This window comes from Rhinolophus sinicus, chromosome 18 (assembly GCF_057876585.1).
Source record: "Rhinolophus sinicus isolate RSI-liver-muscle chromosome 18, RSI-T2T, whole genome shotgun sequence".
Lineage (NCBI taxonomy): Eukaryota > Metazoa > Chordata > Mammalia > Chiroptera > Rhinolophidae > Rhinolophus > Rhinolophus sinicus.
The window spans coordinates 44,384,048-44,405,995 of NC_142518.1; the positions used below are offsets into that span (position 1 = coordinate 44,384,048).

The following is a 21,948-nucleotide window of genomic DNA, read 5'->3' on the forward strand; positions in this document are numbered from 1 at the left end:
TTTCTAGAACGTCATATAAATGGAATCATACAATAGTAATCTTTTTTTTAAAGTTTTTTTGGGTGGCAACTGTTAGTAAAATTACATAGACTTCAGGTGTACAATTCTGTAATAGATCATCTGTATATCATGTTGTGTGTTCACCAAGAGTCAGTTCTCTTTCCATCACCATATATTGGATCCCGTTTACCTCATCTACCACGCCCTACCCCCTTACCTTCTGATAACCACTAAACAATAGTAATCTTTTATGTTCAGCTTTTTTCACTTAATATAATACCTTTGATATTCATCCATGTTTTTGAATGTATCAACAGTTGGTTTTTTTTATTGCTTAGTAATATTCTATTGCATGGATATACTACGCATTTACTAGTTCATTCCATGACATCTCGGTTGTTTACTAAGTTGTTTACATTTGTGGGATTACTGATTGCATGGTAAGCGTTTAACTTTGTAAGATACTGATAAACTATTTTTCAAAGTTGCTATACCACTTTGCATTCTTCTAATATATGAGTTCCATTGCTCCCCATGGTTGCTCTCATGTGGTATTATCAGTATTTTTTTTAATTTATTTTTTAAATTTATTGGGGTGACAATTGTTAGTAAAATTACATAGATTTCAGGTGTACAATTCTGTATTACATCATCTATAAATCCCATTGTGTGTTCATCACTCAGAGTCAGTTCTCCTTCCATCACCATATATTTGATCCCCCTTACACTCATCTCCCACCCCCCACCCCCCTTAACCTCTGGTAACCATTAAACTATTGTCTGTGTATATGAGTTTTTGTTTCTCATTTGTTTGTCTTGTTCTTTTATTGTTTTGGTTTATATACCACATATCAGTGAAATCACATGGTTCTCTGCTTTTTCTGTCTGACATATTTCGCTCAGCATTACACTCTCAAGATCCATCCATGTTGTCACAAATGTTCCTGTATCATCTTTTCTTACCGCCGAATAGTATTCCATTGTGTAAATATACCACAACTTCTTTATCCATTCATCTATCGAAGGACATTTTGGTTGTTTCCATGTCTTGGCCACCGTAAACAAAGCTACAATGAACATTGGAGCACACATGTCTTTATGGATAGACGTTTTCAGATTTTTTGGGTAGATACGCAACAGAGGGATTGCTGGGTCATATGGTAATTCTATTCGTAATTTTTTGAGGAACCTCCACACTGCCTTCCATAACAGCTGCACCAGTCTGCATTCCCACCAACAGGGTATGAGGGTTCCTTTTTCTCCACAGCCTCTCCAACACTTGTTACTATTTGTCTTTTTGAGGATAGCCATTCTGACTGGGGTGAGGTGATATCTCATTGTGGTTTTGATTTGCATTTCTCTGATGATTAGTGATGTTGAGCATTTTTTCATGTCTATTTGCCATTTATATGTCCTCTTTGGAGAAATGTCTCTCCAGGTCTTCTGCCCATTTTTCAATTGGGTTGTTTGTTTTTTTGTTGTTGAGTTGCATGAGTTCCTTGTATATTCTGGATATTAGCCACTTATCGGAGGCACTGTTTGCAAAAATCTTCTCCCAGTCAGTTGGCCGCCTCTTTATTTTGTTAAGTTTATTCCTAGGTATTTTGTTCTTTTTGCTGCAACTGCAAAAGGAATTGTTTTTGTATTTTTTTCCCTGAGATTTCATTGTTAGTATATAGGAACGCAATGGACTTTTGTATGTTGATTTTGTAGCCAGCAACTCGACTGTATTTGTTGATTGTTTCTAAGAGCTTTTTGGTGGAGTTTTTAGGGTTCTCTATATATAGCATCATGTCATCTGCAAAGAGTGATAATTTAACTTCTTCATTCCCAATTTGGATGCCTTTTATTTCTTTCTCTTGCTTGATTGCTCTGGCAAGGACTTCCAACACTATGTTGAAAAGCAGAGGTGATAGGGGACATCCCTGTCGTGTTCCTGAACATAGAGCAAAGGGCTTCAATACCTATTTTATTAAGTGTTTTAATCATAACTGGATGTTGTATCTTGTCAAATGCTTTTTCTGAGTCAATTGATATAATCATATGATTTTTGTCCTTCATTTTTTTCTATGTGATATATCACATTGATGGATTTGCGGATGTTGAACCATCCTTGTGCCCCGGGGATGAACCCCACTTGGTCGTGATGAATACTCTTTTTCATGCATTGTTGTATTCGATTTGCTAGAATTTTATTTAGGATTTTTGCATCGGTATTCATCAGAGATATTGGTCTGTAGTTTTCCTTTTTTGTGCTGTCCTTACCAGGTTTTGGTGTCAGGGTAATGTTGGCCTCATAAAATGAGTTAGGGAGTACTGTCTCTTCAATTTTTTGGAAGAGTTTGAGCAGGATTGGTATTAGATCCTCTTTGAAGGTTTGGTAGAATTCACTAGTGAAGCCATCTGGTCCTGGACTTTTGCTTTTGGGAAGGTTTTGGATGACTGACTCAATTTCGTTACTGGTGATCGGTCTGTTTACATTTTCCAGTTCTTCCTGGTTTAGCCTTGGAAGGCTATATGTTTCTAAGAACTTGTCCATTTCTTCTAGGTTATTGAATTTGGTGGCATATAGTCCTTCATAGTATTCTTGGATGATCCTTTGTATTTCTGTAGTGTCCGTGATAACTTCCCCTTTTTCATTTCTGATTTTGTTAATTAGTGTCTTCTCTCTTTTTATCTTAGTAAGTCTAGCCAAGGGTTTGTCAATTTTGTTAATCTTTTCAAAGAACTAGCTCTTTGTTACATTAATTTTTTCTATTGTCTTTTTGTTCTCTATTTCATTTAGTTCTGCTCTGATTTTTCTTATTTCCTTTCTTCTGCTGACCTTGGATTTCACTTGTTCTTCTTTTTCTAGTACTTTAAGGTGTAACATGAGGTTATTTATTTGGGATTTTTCCTGTTTCTTGAATAGGCCTGTAATCGTATAAATTTCACTCTTAAAACTGCTTTCGCTGCATCCCAAAAATTTTGATATGATCTGTTTTCATTGTCTTTTTTCTATCTATCTTTTGATCTCTCCTCTAATTTCTTCTTCGACCCATTCATTTTTTAAAAGTATGTTGTTTAATCTCCATGTATTTGTGTTTTTCCTGCTTTCTTTTTGCAAGTTGATATCCAATTTCAAAGCCTTGTAATCAGAAAATATGCTTGGTATGATTTCAATCTTCTTAAATTTGCTGAGGCTGATTTTATGTCCCAGTATATGATCTATCCTTGAGAATGTTCTATGTACACGAGAAAAGAATGTATAGTCTGTTGTTTTAGGATGCAGTGCTCTCTATATGTCAATTATGTCCATTTCATCTAATGTGTCATTTAGGGCTGCGATTTTGTTATTTATTTTCAGTTTGGATGATCTATCCATAGCTGTCAATGATGTGTTTAATTCCCCTAGTATAATTTTGTTTTGGTCAATTTCCACCTTTAGTTCTGTTAGTAGTTGCTTGGTATATTTCGGTGCTCCCTGATTGGGGGCATAAATATTGATGACTGTTATGTCTTCTTGTTGTATAGTCCCCTTTACCATTATGAAATGTCCATCTTTGTCTCTTGTTATCTTTTTCACCCTGAACTCTGTTTCATCTGATATCATTATGGCTACACCTGGTTTTCTCTGGGTACCATTTGCTTGGAATGTCAATTTCCACCCTTTCACTTTGAGTCTATGCTTGTCCTTGTAGCTGAGATATGTCTGTTGGAGACAGCATAGTGTTGGGTTTATTTTTTTGATCCAATCTGCTACTCTGTGCCTTTTTATTGGAGAGCTCAGTCCATTTACATTTAGGGTGATTATTGATATGTGAGGATTTCCTGTCGTTCTATCTTAGTTTTCTGGTAAGATTGTGTCTCTATTGTTTCTTTGCCTTTTTGTTGTCTATTATTTCTGTGTGGTGGTATTCTATGATGTTTCCCTCTGTTTCTTCTTTTATTACAGTATGTATTTCAGCTCTGGATTTTTTTTTGAGTGGTTACCCTTAAGTTTATGGAAAAGAAAGTTTGATATTTAGAGTATTCCATTTTCTTCAGCACGCTTACTTTCTCCATTCCCATATTCCGGTTCAGGCCTTTACTCTCCCTTTTTTTATGTTTTGGTTGCCACAAATTCTCCCTATTGATGGTGGTCGAATAGCTTCCTTTAGTATTTCTTCTAGTGCAGGTCATGTATTAGAGAATTCCCTGAGCTTCTGTATGTATGGAAAGGTCTTTATTCCTCCTTCATATCTAAAGGATGTCTTTGTTGGATATATTATTCTTGGCTCATAATTTCTCTCTTTCAATAATTGAATATTTGATTCCTTTCCTTCCTGGCTTGTAGATTTTCTGCTGAAAAACCTGATGATAATCTAATGGGCTTTCCTTTGCAAGTTACGGTCTTCTTTCCCTGGCTGTCTTCAGGATTCTTGCTTTGTCGTTGATTTTAGACAGCTTCAATACAATGTGCCTTGGAGAAGGCCTTTTGGGATTGAGATAATTAGGTGTTCTATTTGCTTCTTGGATTCGAGGATCCAGTTCTGTCCACAGGTTTGGGAAGTTCTCATCGACGATTTGTTTGAATATATTCTCTGTTCCCTTCTCTTTTTCTTCTTCTGGTATGCCCATTATTCTTATTTTGCTCTTTCTGATGGAGTCAGAAAGTTCTTGTAGAGTTCTTTCATTTCTTTTAAGTCTCAAGTCTCTTTCTTCTTCCCTCTGTGTTATTTCCAGGTTTCTATCTTCGATGTCACTGATTCTTTCCTCCATCTGGTCAACTCTACTACCTAAGCTGGTTATTTCATTCTTAATTTCTTCTATTGAGTTCTTAATCTCCAGAAATTCTATTTGGTTCTTTTTCAAAATTTCAATCTCTTTTGTAAAATGCTCATGCTGTTCTTTGATTGTGTTTCTGAGTTCATTTAACTGCCTATCTGTGTTTTTTTTGCATCTCGTTGAGTTTTTTCAGAACTGCAATCTTGAATTCTCTGTCATTTCGGTCACATATTTCTGTATCTTTAAGTGCCTTTTCTGGAGACTTTTCACTTTCTTTCTGAGCTATCTTGTTGCCTTGGTTATTCATGGCAATTACTGACTTACTATTTCTCTTCCTAAACATCTACAGGAGTGGCTTCTGCAACAGGTTGACAGAAAGAGGTCTTTCTTTTGTTTTCCAGTACTTGTTGGTAGAATGTTTTATTTTTTCTCCGACTGCAGCCCATTTTTTCCCCTCCCACACGGTAGTGCTATGTTTTCTCTGCACTATTCCAGCTTCTCACACAATGGGGGGATTCCCTGGGAGACGGCCTTCTCCTCTATTAGTAGTTCGTCTAGTTCACAGGGCGCAGTGTACCTGTGGGTATGCAGAGAGCTTTTGATGTTCCAAATCTCTTCCAGCTTCAGATACATAGCCCGTTTGTTTCAGCAGTTCTGTTTACTCCTTTTGGGATCCGCCCAGATAGGTGGGGTCAGGGGTGGGGTGAGTTGTCAGAGGTGGCCCAGAGCAATGGCGGCAACTATCACCACAGCTGGTTCTGCTTCCACAGCCCCCTCTCCCCTGCCAGAACCAGCCAGGCTGCAAATCTGTGTCTGTGGTCCACAGTTCTCAGAATAGCAAATATTCTGTTCTTTTGATTTGACACTCCTACTCTTCCATTTAAAGCACCGGGCAGGTGGGGGCGGGGCGAGCCCTTGGAGGGTAGCGAGGGGGTGGCTAGTCTCAGTGCCCAAGGCTTCCATTCTCTGCTTGGCAGTGAGGTCTCATACCACCATTTCAGCCCTCTTCCCTCAGTCTTTTCTCTGAGGTCTCTGCCGTGAGCGTTGGGTTCAGCCGTGTTATATGCTGCCCCCTCAGCCTTGTGGGCCACAAGCAGAGCCCTAGCAGTCCGAGTTCTTCCCTCTCCCCCAGCTGCGGTAGCTCTGGGATGCAGCGAGCTCGGAGCACTGAGCTAGGTGTGCGTCCTATGCCTGCGCGGCGCTCTCTCTGCACTTCTCCCTTCCCTCCTCCCCAGCTCGCGCGATTCGCCCACCTGTAGTTGATTTCGGTAGTGGGCCTCTTCGTCTTGCCTGTCTGCTGTGCAGGGAGTCCTTTGTGGTGTTATTGTTGTTCGATTCTTTGTAAATTCCAGGGGAGCATTACAGAGCCTCACCTCACGCCGCCGTTTTTACCCTGTTCAAATAATAATTTTTAAGTCCATGTGTAATAACTCCATCTTGATTTTTTTGTCTATCAATTTCTATTGCCTGTTATTTCTCTTAGGTTTTTTTTCATGTATCATGTTTTTGTATGAGTACTGAAGAGTGTATAAGAAAAACTATAGAGGTTTTTTTAAACTTGGAAATAATTACAAACTTACCGAAAAATTGAAAAATAAGAAGAGTACGAAGGACACCTATATACCATTTTCCTAGATTCACCTATTGTTAACATTTTACTGCTTTTACTTTGTAGTTTGAATATGCTCTCCCTCTCTCTCCTTCCTCTCTCATTATCCCCTCTTTCTGTATGCATATTTATATATGCATAGATACATACACATATACATACACTTAATTATTTTTCCTCAGCTATTTATGTTTAACTTGCCTATACCACAGCCTCTTTACCCCTAAATATTCCAAGGTATATTTCCTAAAGGATATTCTATGGAGACAATTTCAGGCTCTGGGTGATGGGATTCCTTTAAGCAGAAATTTATTATATTTTTCTGGCTTTTCTCAGTACAAGATTTATCTAAAACAACTTAGCCTGCCATTGCCAGAAATGGAACTTCTTACCTATCTCTTTTTATGATCTAGTGCCAGAGTTTTATTGCCAGAGTGTGTTTTACTTTGCAAGGGCCAGTCTCCCATCATTACCCTTCTTTAATATAATTTCTTTATTATTCCTATTTATTTGTTTTTTCTATTTGACTTTTTACCATCAGTTCGTCTATTTCCCAAATAATGCCTTTATTTTGTATTATTAAATTATGAAATGTTAGGAAAGTTGGATATCATTATCATTTTAATATTCCTGCATAAGAACAGGGTCTCTTTTTCTATTTCTCTGAAACTTCTTTTGGAATTCTCAGTAGCCTTTCACTTTTTCATTATTTTTCCTCTGCTCACAGCAAGATGGATTCTGGATATACTCTGAGTACTGTAACAACCACCTGGACGCCTGCATGGAGCTCTCCAAACTGATGAAGGACAGCCGTTACCAGCATTTCTTTGAGGCCTGTCGCCTCTTGCAGCAGATGATCGACATTGCTATTGATGGTTTCCTTTTGACTCCAGTCCAGAAGATCTGCAAGTATCCCTTACAGTTGGCTGAGCTCCTCAAGTATACCGCCCAGGACCATAGGTAAGGGGAAGCAGGATGAAGGAGAGAGCCTCCTCTACTTGTTGGTCCTCCCTTTTGTCTTTTCTGAGCTTCTGTTAGGTTATCTGCACAATGAGATGATGACATTATCTCTCTTGCGTCACAAGGCTGTTATGTGTATCAAGTGATGGAATGCTTGTTAGATTTGCTTATAAAGTTGTAAATTAGTGTGCACGCAATGTCAGTATACATCATTGTTATTGTGCCACTTAGACCCTGCCTTCAGGGAGCTTATAGCCTGGTCCTTAGTCCTGAGTTTAGCCAAAGGAGTCAATCCAGATGGAATATTGTTCAACTGATTTATTCTACTCTGCTTGATAGATTCAAATATCCTGGTAACAGCTTGCCCAACTGTATTGACCTTAGATTTCTTCTGCAAGGCTATATCCCTGGTCTTCTTCAGTCTTTTCTACCCTCCTCTGCCTCATTTCAACTGTACCTTTTACTTAGACCCAGAGCACGACTGGGGGGAAATAGACTTGAGACTTGCCCTGAGTTCTTCTCAAAGGTTTTCAGTATTTTCAAGAAAATCAACTCAAAATGGACCAAGGAGCTTCTCTCTCTTAGAATGGAAATGAAACCCCTAAACCGCTACCAGTAAGGTGCATGTTGGGAGTCATCTCCAACAATGGTGTTGGTCTACAGTGAACCATCCCCCTCTTGCGCATGCTTTATTTCATGACCTAGAGTCCCCAGCCTGTTTCTAGCATGCCTTTAATTGGTATTAAATCCCTGACCTTGACTTGTTGGCCCAGCTCTCAGCTTTCTTTCTGATTAAGCACTCCAAGAAGAAAGAAGACCTTTGCCCAGTTTTATTTTGCTTTCTGCCTGATTCTTATTAGACCTGCTTCCATCTTTCATTTGGCTCCATTATCTGATTTCCTTGGAGCTGACTTCTAGACCTAGTTGCATAAGGCCATGGGTGTGGGCCAATTGGTTTTGTTTATGTCCAACTTCTAGGCCAATCCCTGGGTGCGTTTTGAAGTTGATGTTGTTTCTTTAGCAAACCATGGCTCATGTGCTTCAGTGGTTCTGGAGCCCTGAACATATTTCAGTATAAAGCTAAATACAGTGGCACTGGACTCTCCCTTTGTGTGAGTAACAACACCAGTGGTAGTTCTGCCTGCCATGATGTGTAGGATGTGAGGGAGGAAGGTGGAGAAGGATCCTGCACAGGAGAATTCTGCTCTCTCCCCAGTGAATCTGTTTACTAGCTGGGGGATGGTGGGAATGCTCATTAGAAATTTGGAGGTGACCAGATCTCACTTGAAAAGATTTAATACAACCCATTGCCAGAACTGAGTACCAAGTTTTCTAAGGATACAGTTTTTTTTTGTGAGCACTAATAGGTCACAGAAGAACTCCCACTAAAATTAAGATCCTTTAAAAATAAAATGAAAATATTTATGGCACCTGAAATGGAAAGGCCCTTTATGGAAAGTATTCTAGTCAGATTTCCTCCTTCAATGTCCGGGAAAACTGAAGTCCAGACTAGGAAAACAACAAAGAGCAAGTCTGTGGCAAAACAGGGACACAAATTGTGATCCGTGGTCTGGGAACCTAGCTTTTTAAAGAGACTTCTGAGTGATTTTCATACCCAGGAAGGTTTGTGAGCCATTGTATTAACCAGTCTAGAAGGTGTCCTCCAGCTCTGCCAGTGCATGGTTTCATGAGCCTAAATGACCTCCACGGTATACTTCTTGGTGCTAAGTGACCAGAAGCAGCCTCTATTGTACCTAAATCTCAGTGGAGCGGCCTTCAAACCAATAGTTTTAAAACCGGGATATTCAAAGAGTGGTTCTCAAATGTTTTTATATCACAGCTCATCTCCCACCTACCTCTGAGTATCTGTTCTGTGGAACCTAGCAAGAGGCTCTAAAAAATCATACTTGGGGATTGATGATATCAATTAGGTAATTATATACTGCATAATTGCTTTTAAGAGCCCAGAAAGACCATTTTCAAAGCACAGCCAAAAGCTATGTTAGTTTCTTAGGTGAAAGCAACCCCAGGGCCTTACTGGGTTTAATGGGAGCCAGTAAGACAGGACATGTGCCTGGCACTTGCCATTCCTGTGCTCCTTCACCTTGTGACTAGAACCCCTGCCTCAAGGCCTTTTGGCCCTCTGGGTCTCCGGCCCCCTTTCCTTCTACCTCTTGAGCTCCAGAGTGCTGAGAGAATGGCTTGGGCAATAGCAGGCTACATCAATCCCTGTCCTCCTTCATCATGACCGGTGGGGCCCAGCATTATCCCCAGACCACAGGCCACGCCACCCCTTGTGGCAGATTTCAAAGCTGTCAAGATGACACCTCCTGTGATGCATGTCATAGAGTAGCTTGGATTTGTAGGCAATTAGAGGCTGCTGTCAGCTTGAAGCCTTATCAGATAGGTGTTTAGATAGGTAAGTCTGAAATGCAGGCAGTCAGAGTGGCTTCTGAGGTAGAAGATTAGATGGATGGAGAGTGATAAATGGAAAATACTACCTTTCCTTACAAAAGGCTGACATGTCCCCTCCCCACCACCCAACCTTCCTTAAGCTGACAAGAATGTAGACTGTATACAAGAAGGAGTTCATCTGACATGTCTGGAATAATACAATCTTGTTTAAGTCAGTCTCCTCATTAGCCGGCTGGACCCAGACCTCATCTGGAGACTTGAGAGCACTGAGCAGGGTTCAGGCTGGACCACAGCTATTCACTTCTTCTCTTGCCCACTCCTAAATCTGTGGGGGCAAGTTAGAGATGGGCACATCCCCCCTCTAACCATTGTGAGAAAGGCAGCCAGCTAAAAATGGCAAAGTTTGGCTGACAGTAATGGCACAGTGGCAGCGATGAATCAATGATTGAGTTGGGCATGAGGTAATAAGCATTCTCATGCCAGTGCTGTCCAATAGAACTTTCTGTAATGGTGTAAAGGTTCTAAATCTGTGCTGTCCCATATAGTAGGCATGGGACATGCATAGCTATTGAGTACTGAGAAATGTAGCTGGTTCAACTTAGGAACTAAATTTTTAATTTTACTTCATTTTGATTAAATGTGGCTAGTGGCTATCATATTGAACAGTGTACCTCTGTGCTTTACCTCCCAGAAAGTGGCTTAAGGTATTTTCCTTATGCCATCAAATCAGAGAGAGGAATGGAATGGGAAACTGAAATTGGGCCCAAAGAACAGGGACACTTATTTATGTCAGCATGTTCTACACTGCAACCACCCCTTCCTTTATCACCCTATCCTGCTTCTAAATGGCAGGCTCGAATAGTACTGCCAGGAAGAAACTGACAGTGTTACAGAACCCAAAAGATCCCCCATAGGCTGGAGCAAGTAACCAAAAGAATGAAATGTAACATGAACAAATGTAAAATGTTGCAGTTGTGTCTAAGAAATCAACAGTTCAAGTACAGATGGAGAGAGATGCAGCTTCCTGATTGCATGCTTTAAAGAGATTTAGGAAGTGTTAGTCAACCATAAGCTCAATATGAGTCAGCAGTAGGGTCCAGAAGAAAAACTGATAATAGCTAACATTCATAAAGGCTCAGGATAAAGAGTAGGTTTTGTTTTGTTTTTAGCAGAGTTGTCTTGAGGCAGAATAGACTGGTTAGGAGGTATAGTAAGCATCCCGTCCCTGGAGGTGATATAATGCAATAAGTAGTGTTTGAAGACTCGCCTGGCAGGTGTACAGAAAACAGATTGGAGCTGCGGAGACCAGCTAAGAGGAGGAGCTACACGGCACCTGCCCTGGCAGTTAGAATTTCCTTCCCTGTGCCTATGTTTGGTTCTCCACCCCACACTTCAACATCTTAGAAAATGAAAAGACAGTTGCTGTGAATCTTCTTTTTTCTTCTCTCTTTCTAATTGGTGCTGGGACAATGAGCAGGTTAGTAACCACAAAACATGTTCAGCTTCTCTAAGAAAATATTATTTAAGACTGAATTCATCTTCCTGCCTTCTCAGTTTATTGTAGCTCCACCAAATGTCTGGGATCTCACTTTCAATCGTCCTTTAACAGGAGTCGTTCAGTGGAAATCAGATCAGACAAGCAGAGAAAACTGGGCAGGGTGATATAACCTTCAACAAATGGGCCATCCATAGTCCTAGGAAGCTGGGCCTAGGGTTGTATTTCTGGGACTAGAGGCTTTTAGAGGCAACCCATGTGATGTCTATACTAGAGGAATGTTCGATTTGTATTAATAATACTGCTAACATTTACTATGAGCCAAGAGAAAAATAGTTTACATGGATGATTAAACCCTCAACAAATCCTACTGTAATTCTCCCCATTTTATGGGAAACTGAGCCACTGAAAGGGTGAATGAGACTTGCCAAAGGCCTCACCATTAGTTAATGGCAAAACTAGGGTTTTAGCCCAAGGAGTCTGGCTCCAGACTCTGTTCTAACCACTGCATACTATCTCTATATTGTACAGGAGGAAAGGAGTGGATGTTATTTCAGTCACTGGAAGAGTTCCCTAGAAATAGGTGATAGAAGAGATAGTAAAGTTGTCTGGACCATGCCATCTGTGGGGCTCCCTTCTTGGTTCTTGGCTAGTTGTATTGGATAGGACACAAAAACAATGGTGTAAAAAAGATAGGAGTCTATTTCTCTTTCATGTAAATGAAGTCTTTAAGGAGGCAGTCTATGGCTGCCATGGTGGCTCCATGGTCATCAGAGACTTGGGTTCCTTCTAAATTTCTGTTACCCTATTCCTAGGAATATGGACCTAATCCTTATGGTACAAGATGGCTGCTGGAATTTAAGCCATTGCATCGACATTCCAAGCATCAGGATTGAGTAAGGGCCAAAGAAGGGCATGTTGTTTTCCTTAAAGGACATTTCTCAAAAGTTCTGCCCAATACTTTAATTTACATTTCATTGGACATAACTTAGTCGCATAGTCACCCCTTACTGTAAAAAAAGGATGGGTAATGTACTCTTACTCCATGTGGCATGAGTTCTATCTGAAAATCAGGGCTCTATTATATTAGGTTGGTGCAAAAGTAATTGTGGTTTAAAAGGTTAAAAATAATTGCAAAAGCAACAGTTACTTTTATACCAACCTAATACAAAGTAGGAAGCGGAGAATGGATGTTAGGATTGGCACCCAGCATATTGATTCTCTGGCACATTGATTCATTCAACTTGTACTTTTGTGTCTTCACAGTGACTACAGGTATGTGGCAGCTGCTCTGGCTGTCATGAGAAATGTGACTCAGCAGATCAATGAACGCAAGCGACGTTTGGAGAATATCGACAAGATTGCCCAGTGGCAGGCCTCTGTCCTAGACTGGGAGGTAGGATCCTTACCAACAGAGACATTGGGGAGTCTGAATAGCTTAGCCGGAACTTCTCATAGCCAAGGATGGGTGAAGAGGGATTAAATTTGAGGAGTAGCAGGAAGGACTTAGATTAGAGCCAAGGTAAAACTTCCTGCTAATGAGAGGTGTTGTGTACTTGAATAGCTTTCAAAGAAGGTTGGAGAAATCTATGTGGCAGCATTGAGAAAGGAAAGGATCATCTATCTGGGTATTGCCAGGAAACAATTGGGTTGATTCAGTTGCCTTTCAGAGCTCTTTCAAGTCCTGGAATGTCATCACCACTAGATGAATACTTGGATAAGGAATCGTACATGCTAATTCACTCCCAGAAACAGAATACAAGGTTGGTTCTCTGGTGCAGGCTAGCCAACATCTTTTCCTCTCGGTGGGATCATCTCACCCTGACATAACTACTAGGTACACCTAAACCTGTGCACTTCAGGCCATGACCATCATCCCTGCCAAATTGACAGACCAAATTCTGGTTTGTTTGTGTGTGTGTGTGTTTAATCATCTGCTTACAAAAATAATCCCGGGTAGCCTTCCACTCCATTAGACATAGCCCCAACCTCTTTGAACTCAGAAAGCCTGTAGTGGCTGAAGTCATGAAAGACTTCCCTTCCTAGGTGCTTACTTGCAGAGGACGTGGACAGCCTAACAAATAAATGGAGATTTTACCTCTGTAATGCCAGTGCTCTGTTGAGGTTTCTGTTCAATAGAAGCACGGCTGTGAATGTTAAGGCCTCACAGGTACCAGTGTGTTGAGCACGCTATTCAGTGTTTTTCTCTGGTGCCCACCAACAGAACCAAGAGTAATGGCATTTCACATTTATCTCTCAGGCCCAGGTTGTGAAATCTGACAGCCCACAGGCTAACATAACCAAAGCAGGAGAGACTAGACATGCTACCAGGGAGGAGGCAGCAATCTTGTCTCGTGGCCTCAACTCAGGCATCATTTCCTGGGATTGAGAGGTAGTATTTCTGTAAAATTTTAAGTAGTTTAGCACATTCCAAGGGAATTAAGCGTCAGCCTTACAAACAGCTACCTAACCAAGGTCCAGAAAGAAATCATCTTTCCTTTATTCTACTAACTCTGTTCCTCCTTAATGTAGGTAACTGGAAAAGACCACAATTCTGAGCAGCTGGCATGTTTTTGAGTTTTATTTGAAGGATAATGTCCTTATACAGAGTAAAAAAAAAAGATTCTTTGAGATACAGAGAAAGGAATGAATCTATATAAAGAGATTCTCTTGCTCATAAGATGAAGCCAGCATTGACCCAGACTTGTTAGGGAATCATGGCTTCTCCTTCCCTTGTGTTGGGTTTGCTTTGGCTAGTTGCCTGATCAGAGGCACAGGGCTGGACCAAATGACCTTTAGCTAGCCCATCAACTCTAAGGCACTCTAAAACTGTGGTTGGTTAGCAGGCCTCTTTTTCTCTACCCCTGGCAGGGTTCTCTGTAAGAGGAGATTCCCAGTAGCAGTTGTCTTCCTACTTCCTAGAATACCTTCCCAATGCCTGGAAGACCTTCTAATCCCTTCACATACTCTGGGGCTTCATTCCCTGCAGCTGTGGCCATGGAGGACCAAGAATAGCTTGAAATCCCTTGGTCTATCCAGGGAGCTTCATTAATACCAAATTCAAAGGTGTAAGCTATGATTTAAAGACTTAGCATCTCAGGAGGAATTTCATGTGTTTTTGTCTGTGGGTAAGGGGTGGAACAAAAAAGGAATTCTGAGCCAAGATTGATAGAACACTTTATCTCAGCCTCCTTTGTTCACATGATTGATTGGTCTTCTAATCTCATGCAAGCCCCCACAACCCTGGCACCCTCCAGCTTGGTGAAGCCCTTCTTCATCTAAATTGGTAAGAAGAAAAATTCCTCGTGGTCCCCTTTTCAGACTCTGGGGTCACTGTGGAACTTACTAGCTCCAGAGAAATTGCCCTCTAGGAAGCCTTTTCTCCAGCAAGGCCTTGTGGGTGCTTATCAGAGTCCTAGGTCTAAAGTGTCTGTAATGTTCGTCACATCTATTCTTAAAAACTTCTAGAATGTCAAATTCACCAGGACTTTTAAAGGAACCGCCCCCACAACAACCTTGGCCATGTTTGTGCTCATGTGTATACATACACACATGCACATGTGATGATGCTGGAAGTCTGAGCAGCCTATTCCTGACCAAGGTCACATAGCAAATCAGTGACAAAACTAAAAGTTAAATATAGTCTCCAGATCCCCTGTGTGGTGTTCTTTTCACTGCTGCATCACATGCTCTGACAACCTTCTTCATCCTGTAGTCCAATTCCTTTCCTTTGTGATACTTTAGGGACTTGTATTTGCTGTAATGGTCCATATCTAAGCAAGACAGTAAGTCTGCTTAGATATGGGGGGGACACAAATCCCAGTACAGCTAAAGGTGGATGAGTACAGGTTACCTCCTCCAGAAAGCAGTAGGACATGCCTCTACTCCACGACTTGCTGGCCCTTAGCACAGATTGCCCAACCTCACTGGTTCCCTGGTATAGGTTCTTTGTATGTTCCACCTGTCCAAGCAGTTTAACAGGCAGAGAGAGGTCCTGCCAGCTTGCTGAAGCTGCTGTGGACAAGCCTTACAGATCAAGAAAATGAAGCAGTGCTTTGTTATCTCTGCCACTGCCATGCCTCCCCCACATGTTTGCATAAACAGCATGGCTGTCAAAAGCATCCACGTGATAATTTCAGCTTAATTTGTCAAATCAAAAAGAAGTCATAGAGGAAACCTTTAGAGCTTAATCTCCCTTGAAGAGGAACTTTGAAGGAGGGTGGAGGGTTGATGGCATACAGGCAGTTGGTGCCTGCTCAATAAATAAGAGCACCTGGCTAGAGAACAGGAGGTCTTACATTTTCCAGACCTGACACTGCCTCAACTTATTCCATGAGCGTTCTGGGTCTTTTGCCTAACTCCAGTTACCATGCCAGCCTATGGGGACTAGAGTTCATGAAGTACCCCCCTGCTCTGCCCCACCCCCCGTGGCTCCTAAAAAATAAATGGATGAGTGAAGGTGTTTACCTATACCTCTAAGTAATAATAAATACTTTAGAGAAGCTTAGGGAAACAGCAGGGAGAAGAAACCTGTTCCCAAGGACTGCGGTTTCTGGGGAATTTCCATGTCTGATTTCTGTGATTCTGATGTTTGGTTGAGTTGTCACTGTACCATCCTTTACACTCATTAGATCCACTTGAAAGGAAGGGAGAAGGGACAAATCCCTGACAGCTTCTTTTTTTATCTTTTAAATGTACCATGCTGACATTGTTTAGTAAAATTATATAGGTTTCAAGTATACATTTCTATAACACATCATCTATATATTGTGTGTTCACCACCCAGAGTCAGTTCTCCTTCCGTCACCATATATTTGATCCCCTTTCCCCTCTTCTACCATCCCCCTCCCCCTCCCCTCTGGTAACCACTATACTATTGTCTACGTCTATGAGTTTTTGTTTGTTTTCCCACATGAGTGAAATATGGTTCTTGACTTTTCCTGTCTGAATTATTTGACTTAGCATGATAATTTCAAGCTCCATCCATGTTGTTGCAAATGGCAGTATTTCGTCTTTTCTCATGGGCGAGTAATATTCTGTTGTATATATGTACTCCATCCTGACAGGTTCTTTTTAATCTTTCTTTTCTGGAGATTTTTACCAGGAGTCCAAGTTTGGAGCTCATGTTTGGGAACTTGGTTATGAGTGGTTGTGATTTCCTCCTCATGGCACCCCTCCCCTCACAGCCTGGTTGTGTAATACACAATGACCTGCTTCCAGTTTACCATTGGATGATTTAATCCAAAGAAGTTAGAGGAAACACAAAAACCCAACATTGATGGAGGCAGCAAAAGCATCTATTTAAAAGCTAACGTGGCTTGATGAGGCATACTCCTGGGACGAGGAGATCAAATGTGGGGCTGGATGGATTTGTTATTTCTCTGCCCTCCTGTCCACAGGCAGCATTGAAAATAAACTCTATGAAAAGGATGGCATTTCCATTGTTCTTTCCCTGGATCTGCTCAGGCCACAACCACACATCGGACAGTCATTCTGTAATCAGAATGGGGTGCTGAGCATTGGGATTTTGAGATGAATGAGATGTGGTCTTGTGTATCCAGTGCAGGCAGATAGGTTATAGGCAGAGGGAACAGTGTAAACAAAATCCTAAAGGAATGGAAGAGAACAGGAGGCCCATGGGGAGGGATCAATTGGAAAGGATTGCACTTTTGGGGACAAGGCGAAGAAACGTGTAGTGTAAGTGAGACAGAGGAGGCAAAGGGTGAGAGCTCTGAACTCGGAGAGGGCCCTTTCCTTCACATGAACTGAATTGATGCTCTCAAGCAGTCATATGAGGTGAGCCAAACAGGAATCACTATGTTATCTCCATTGTCTAAGGAAACAAACTGAGGGTGGTTAAGCTACTTCCCACGGGCACAGAGTAAGTTGGTAACAGCACTGGGCCCAGAACCGAAGTCTTCTGAGAGTCCCACCTCAGAAGTTTCCCAAATCCGCGGATTGCTGCATTAAGAGATCATCATTCTACTGTGGTTTGAGACTTTGGAGCATGGACTTTGGAGGGAGTCTGGCCTAGATTCAGCCACTTTGGAACAATTACTTCCAATTTCTCTGAACTTGGTTTTGGCAGTAATAACAGTACATTATTGTGTTGTTGTGAGTGTGAATAGGAATATGTGGCACAGGGTACAGGGCACACAGTAATTGTCAGGATAGTAACTATCACTTATGTAGATCATACAGTGTGATGTGCACTTTCCTAAGCATTGTATATATGTAAATTTATATAATCTTCAGAACAGGCAAATGAGGTGGGTACTGTTATTACCCTGATTTTAAAGATGAGGAAACTGAGGCACAGAGAGTCTATGTGAGTTGCCCAACATCAACTGTCAACCAGCTTTGTGAGCATAGGTGGTGTATTTTTTCAAGTTTTTGTTTGTTTTTGTTTTCGTTTGCTTGCCGGAGTTACATGTGGCAAGAACTACTTAAAATAGAATTAGATTATTCCTGGCTGGTATAGTGGGTGGACCAGATGACACTGAGTAATCCTCCTGGTCTGTTCATTCTGTTTAACATGTGGTATCTCTAAAAGTAATCATGGCCATCTTTGCATGGCATTTGCATGGCTCCTTTTTTATAGATTTCTTTTATTTCATACATACTCAAAATGGATGGTGGCACATTTTCCTGGCCTACTTCAGTGTGGGACATGGCATACTGATACCACTCTCACCTTTTCATTCCTCCAACAGGAAAGTCCTGCACAGCTCCCTCATCCTAAGGGCTTCCTCTCTCAGCCTTGGGCCTCCAGAGGTGCTGTGCTAATATGTGGGCCCCTCAAGGAGGAGTGTTTATCTAAGTTCCAAGGTATCCCTGAGGTGGAGTCTGAAGTTACAGTAGTATCCCTGACCTTTCTTTCTGAGATTGTGTTATTAGAAAATATTTCTACTGAGCTCCCCTTTTCCTTCTCATCCCTTAGAATGGAAAAAAAAAATGGTATGCTCGAAACAGCTGGAAAAACTGAGACCCAGAGAGAGGAAGGGTCTGACCGTCCAGTGATTTTTGGCTTAGAGACAGTATAATGTAGTGGCAAGAGTGAGCACATTCTCTGGAGCTGCAGAATTGGGGCTGGGTTGTGGATCTGTACCTAACTAGCTGGGTGACCTTGGCCGATCACTTGACTTCTCTGTACCTTGGATTATAAAATGAGAGCAAGAATATCTACCTCCCAGGCAATTATGAGGCTCAGAAGACATAGGGTGAAAGTATGTAACATGATGTCTGACCAATTAGGTGCTCAGTAAATGTTAATTTTCCTGAGTCCTGGGCCACTGATTTTGACCCCATCTTCACATAGGCCCTAGAACACACATCCCTGTGCCCGTCGCTTTGGCATAGTTTGCCTTGTGTTCCATGATTTCTGAGCATACCTGTATTAGTCTCCTCCACTGAGATGTGCGCTCCTTGAGAACAGGTACCAAGTCTAGCTTGTCATCTGATAGACACCCCCACATACTTTTGACCTAGCAGAGTTACCATAAAGAAGGGGCCCTTGGAAACTCTGGAAGTAAATGACTTAGGAATCAGGTGTCTTGGTGCTTTTTTGCATCTGACTCTGCATAGCAAGGAAGGGAGAAGTGGTTTCAGGCTCTCTGGATAACAAACCAAGGAAGCATGTAGTTGTGAAGCTTCCTATTTAATCAGTAGATTTTAATGAACTGAGAGCAGAAGGAAAAACTATTTGAAGGGAGTGAGAGAATTCTATTTCCCTCTATTATCATCATCTTCTTGCTGGACCCTATACCCTTCTTCTTGTCTGGAAAACAGAGAGACTTCTACCACCTGCCAGGCTTACTCTTCAGGTACAGGAATGAGTCTAAAAGACTGGAACTAGGATGAAATACTGGGGCAGAGAAAGATATTCATAGAGAAAAACAGAGAGAATGAGAGAATTAACTTCATGGCAGCTGGTGCCCCTAGGGCCAGAGGGCAACTGACTATAGCAGTCCTGGATGGGGGGCTCATTTGACCTCAGGGTGAACAAGAGTATGAGTCTTTCCAGCTCATGGAGACTTTTAAGGATTCCCAGGAGGCCTTCCCTTTATCCCTCCTTCCCCTGCAGTCCTTTCTGTCCTCCACCTGCCCCTGAGTATGCCCAGCCCTAGGTGCCTCCAGGTAAGTGATGGGTCCATCCCTTCTACTTGGCTACTTCTCACTGTCACATGTCCTTCCCAGGGCGAGGACATCCTAGACAGGAGCTCGGAGCTGATCTACACTGGGGAGATGGCCTGGATCTACCAGCCCTATGGCCGCAACCAGCAGCGAGTCTTCTTCCTGTTTGATCACCAAATGGTCCTCTGCAAGAAGGTAATCCCACCCCCTTCTTCCCTGAGGGCTATGGGCACTTCAGGTGGTACCAGCCCCTCTTTCTGCATCATCCCCAACTCCCAATGAAGTAGGCTAAAACTGATGGGTGAAAAACAGGAGATTAGGAGAAATTCCACATCAGGATCACTGGTATGGCATGAAGATCACAGGCAGAGCTGGCTTACGGGCAGTGAAACTCTGAAGTTGTACATTTTGTCTTGGTATCTTTATTAGCATTTACCCTCCTGCCCCTCATGGTGATTCTTCTCACTGTCTTCCACCAACAACTGACAGCCTGTTGGTTTATACCAATTGTTAAAAATTGTAAATATTTCTATCCCAGTTGGTGAACAGTGGCTTCCCTGTGCACCTCCCCCTATTTCCACTCTAATGACTCTGGTCACCTGGCCCCCTGATTGCCGTAAGAACCAACAAGGGGCATCCTAACTTTCCCTCTTTCCCTCACAGGTAGGTACCCTTTGTGGCATAGGAATTTCCCCTGTATCCTTACCCATTTTCTACGCAAGGTGTGTCACTTCCCTACAACTCTCAACCGTGCTATTCTCCATCCTCCATTCTCTGTAATCCATTTGAGAAGTCTTGCTTTTCTCATTGACCCTGGCTGACTCAGTGTGAGTGTTGCTTTCCTGGTTTCTTATCCTTGGCAAGTAGGAGGATGGCATATATTCTCAGACTGATTCCTCCTGATGGGATACTGTTCCCCTCATCTCCTCTCTCATGATAGAGAGTGCAGACCACTTTGGCTCCAGGGAGTAGTTGGGGAAAATTTGGGACCAGGGAAAGTGAAAAACGAGGGAAAAAACAAAGAATGCTTAGAGTGACTTTCAAAATTCACCATCCTACCCTTGACTCTTTCTCCATTACCCAATCCCTTTGTTCTCTTTCTCGTCCTGTAGCAAACTTGTCTGAAGAGGAATGCTGAGTCATGAAACACCTGATTGAACACTGTCATTTTTTTTCTAGCCTGGAACACGAACCATACTTTTGATTTAAAGCCCCCTGTTCTGTGTGTACCACATCTTACATTTTATCTTTGTCTATTTGCCTTTGACAGTGGACTGAGAGGACAAATTGAGCTTCGAGTCTAAATGCCTCAGTTTTGGGGGATAAGCTTTGAATGCTAGTTCTGGAACCAATAGCTGGTTAGTTAATGGGTACAATAACTACCTTCATTGGGAGCTGACCCTGAAAGAGAACCTTTATGATTCTGGAACTTAGCCAAACACCCAGACCTCTTTTTAGCTCCCCCCAACTCTTCCTAGGACTTCTATCAAATCAGTAGGCAGGATTTTTGAGGGTTAATTTAGAAAGCCAATGAAATTCTCAGAATACCAGCCATGTCACCAGTAGGCATGTGCCCATTCTTCCCACTGAGGCATGTTTGCTCTCAGAATAACCAGTCATAGAGAGACAGAGCAAAATAATTAGGAAGCTGATTCATTTTAGGGACTCCTGCCATTGAGACCCTGTTAATTTTGGCATCTGTCAGCCAAGGTTCAGATTATTTTGATTAAAATGTGAAACGTGGCTCTAGAAAGCAGTGGCTATAGGATATAGGGTCAGGAGCCAGGACAAAATAATGAGGCAAAGGCTAGGAATAAAGGGGAGAAACAAAATGAACAGCAGGCTTAGGTTAGGAGCCAAGGGGCAATAGAAGACCAAAATGATGAGTCAACTCTAGATCAGTTAGTACGAGCCCATTATTAAGGAAAAACAGAAATCCATGTATAGGAAAGATTGAAACACCTATCCCATCTATATCTGAGATAATTTGGCCCAGTCCTAAGTTCCCATCCTGAAGATTCTCTTAATTCCTAGTCCGTTATATAAAATCTTCCCCAGTTTGTAATTGTAAGTTGGAATTGCCTGAGCCACTTAGAAGAGCTTGAAAAACTGGTAGCTTATTTCAGTGTGTGTGTGTTTATGTGTATGCGCGCACATGTATGTGTGTCTGAAGATACTTTGTTCGTTTATTTTAAAATTTAATTTATTGAGGTGACAATGGTTATTAAAATTACATAGGTTGCAAGTGTACAATTCCATAAAACATCAGCTGTATACTTTTAAATGTCTATTATAGTAGGTTTGAAGATACCAATGGCTTCTAATTATGTGATCCCTTCTTTAACTTTTGCTGTCCTCCCTCTTTCCTTGTCACTTTCTTTTGAAAAATTTACATAAGACTCTTTGTTCTCTTTCTCCTTGTCCTCTACGATGGCCATCTTTGCTTCTCTGTATCTCACTGCCCTGTTATTTTGGTTAGCATATGTTTTGTTATTTTTTCCTGAGATGATTATACTGGAAATTATTTTTCTGCTTTAGGGGATTTTCCCCCTTTTTGTTGATGTTTTTCCTTTCACTTTTTACTGAGGAA

At 41.6% G+C, this 21,948-nt stretch overlaps 1 protein-coding gene across 4 annotated transcripts in view; it reads left to right on the forward strand.

The window, feature by feature from the left end:
- The window catches only part of ARHGEF9 (Cdc42 guanine nucleotide exchange factor 9), a 312,209-nt gene that overhangs the window by 254,829 nt on the left and 35,432 nt on the right, over nucleotides 1–21,948 (forward strand). For all 4 annotated transcript variants that reach the window (XM_088795205.1, XM_019715751.3, XM_019715753.3 and 1 more), the window contains exons 5-7: nucleotides 7,083–7,315; nucleotides 12,492–12,621; nucleotides 19,422–19,553. In XM_088795205.1, coding sequence (XP_088651331.1) covers nucleotides 7,083–7,315; nucleotides 12,492–12,621; nucleotides 19,422–19,553 — 495 coding nt within the window. The remainder of the gene's footprint in view (nucleotides 1–7,082; nucleotides 7,316–12,491; nucleotides 12,622–19,421; nucleotides 19,554–21,948) is intronic.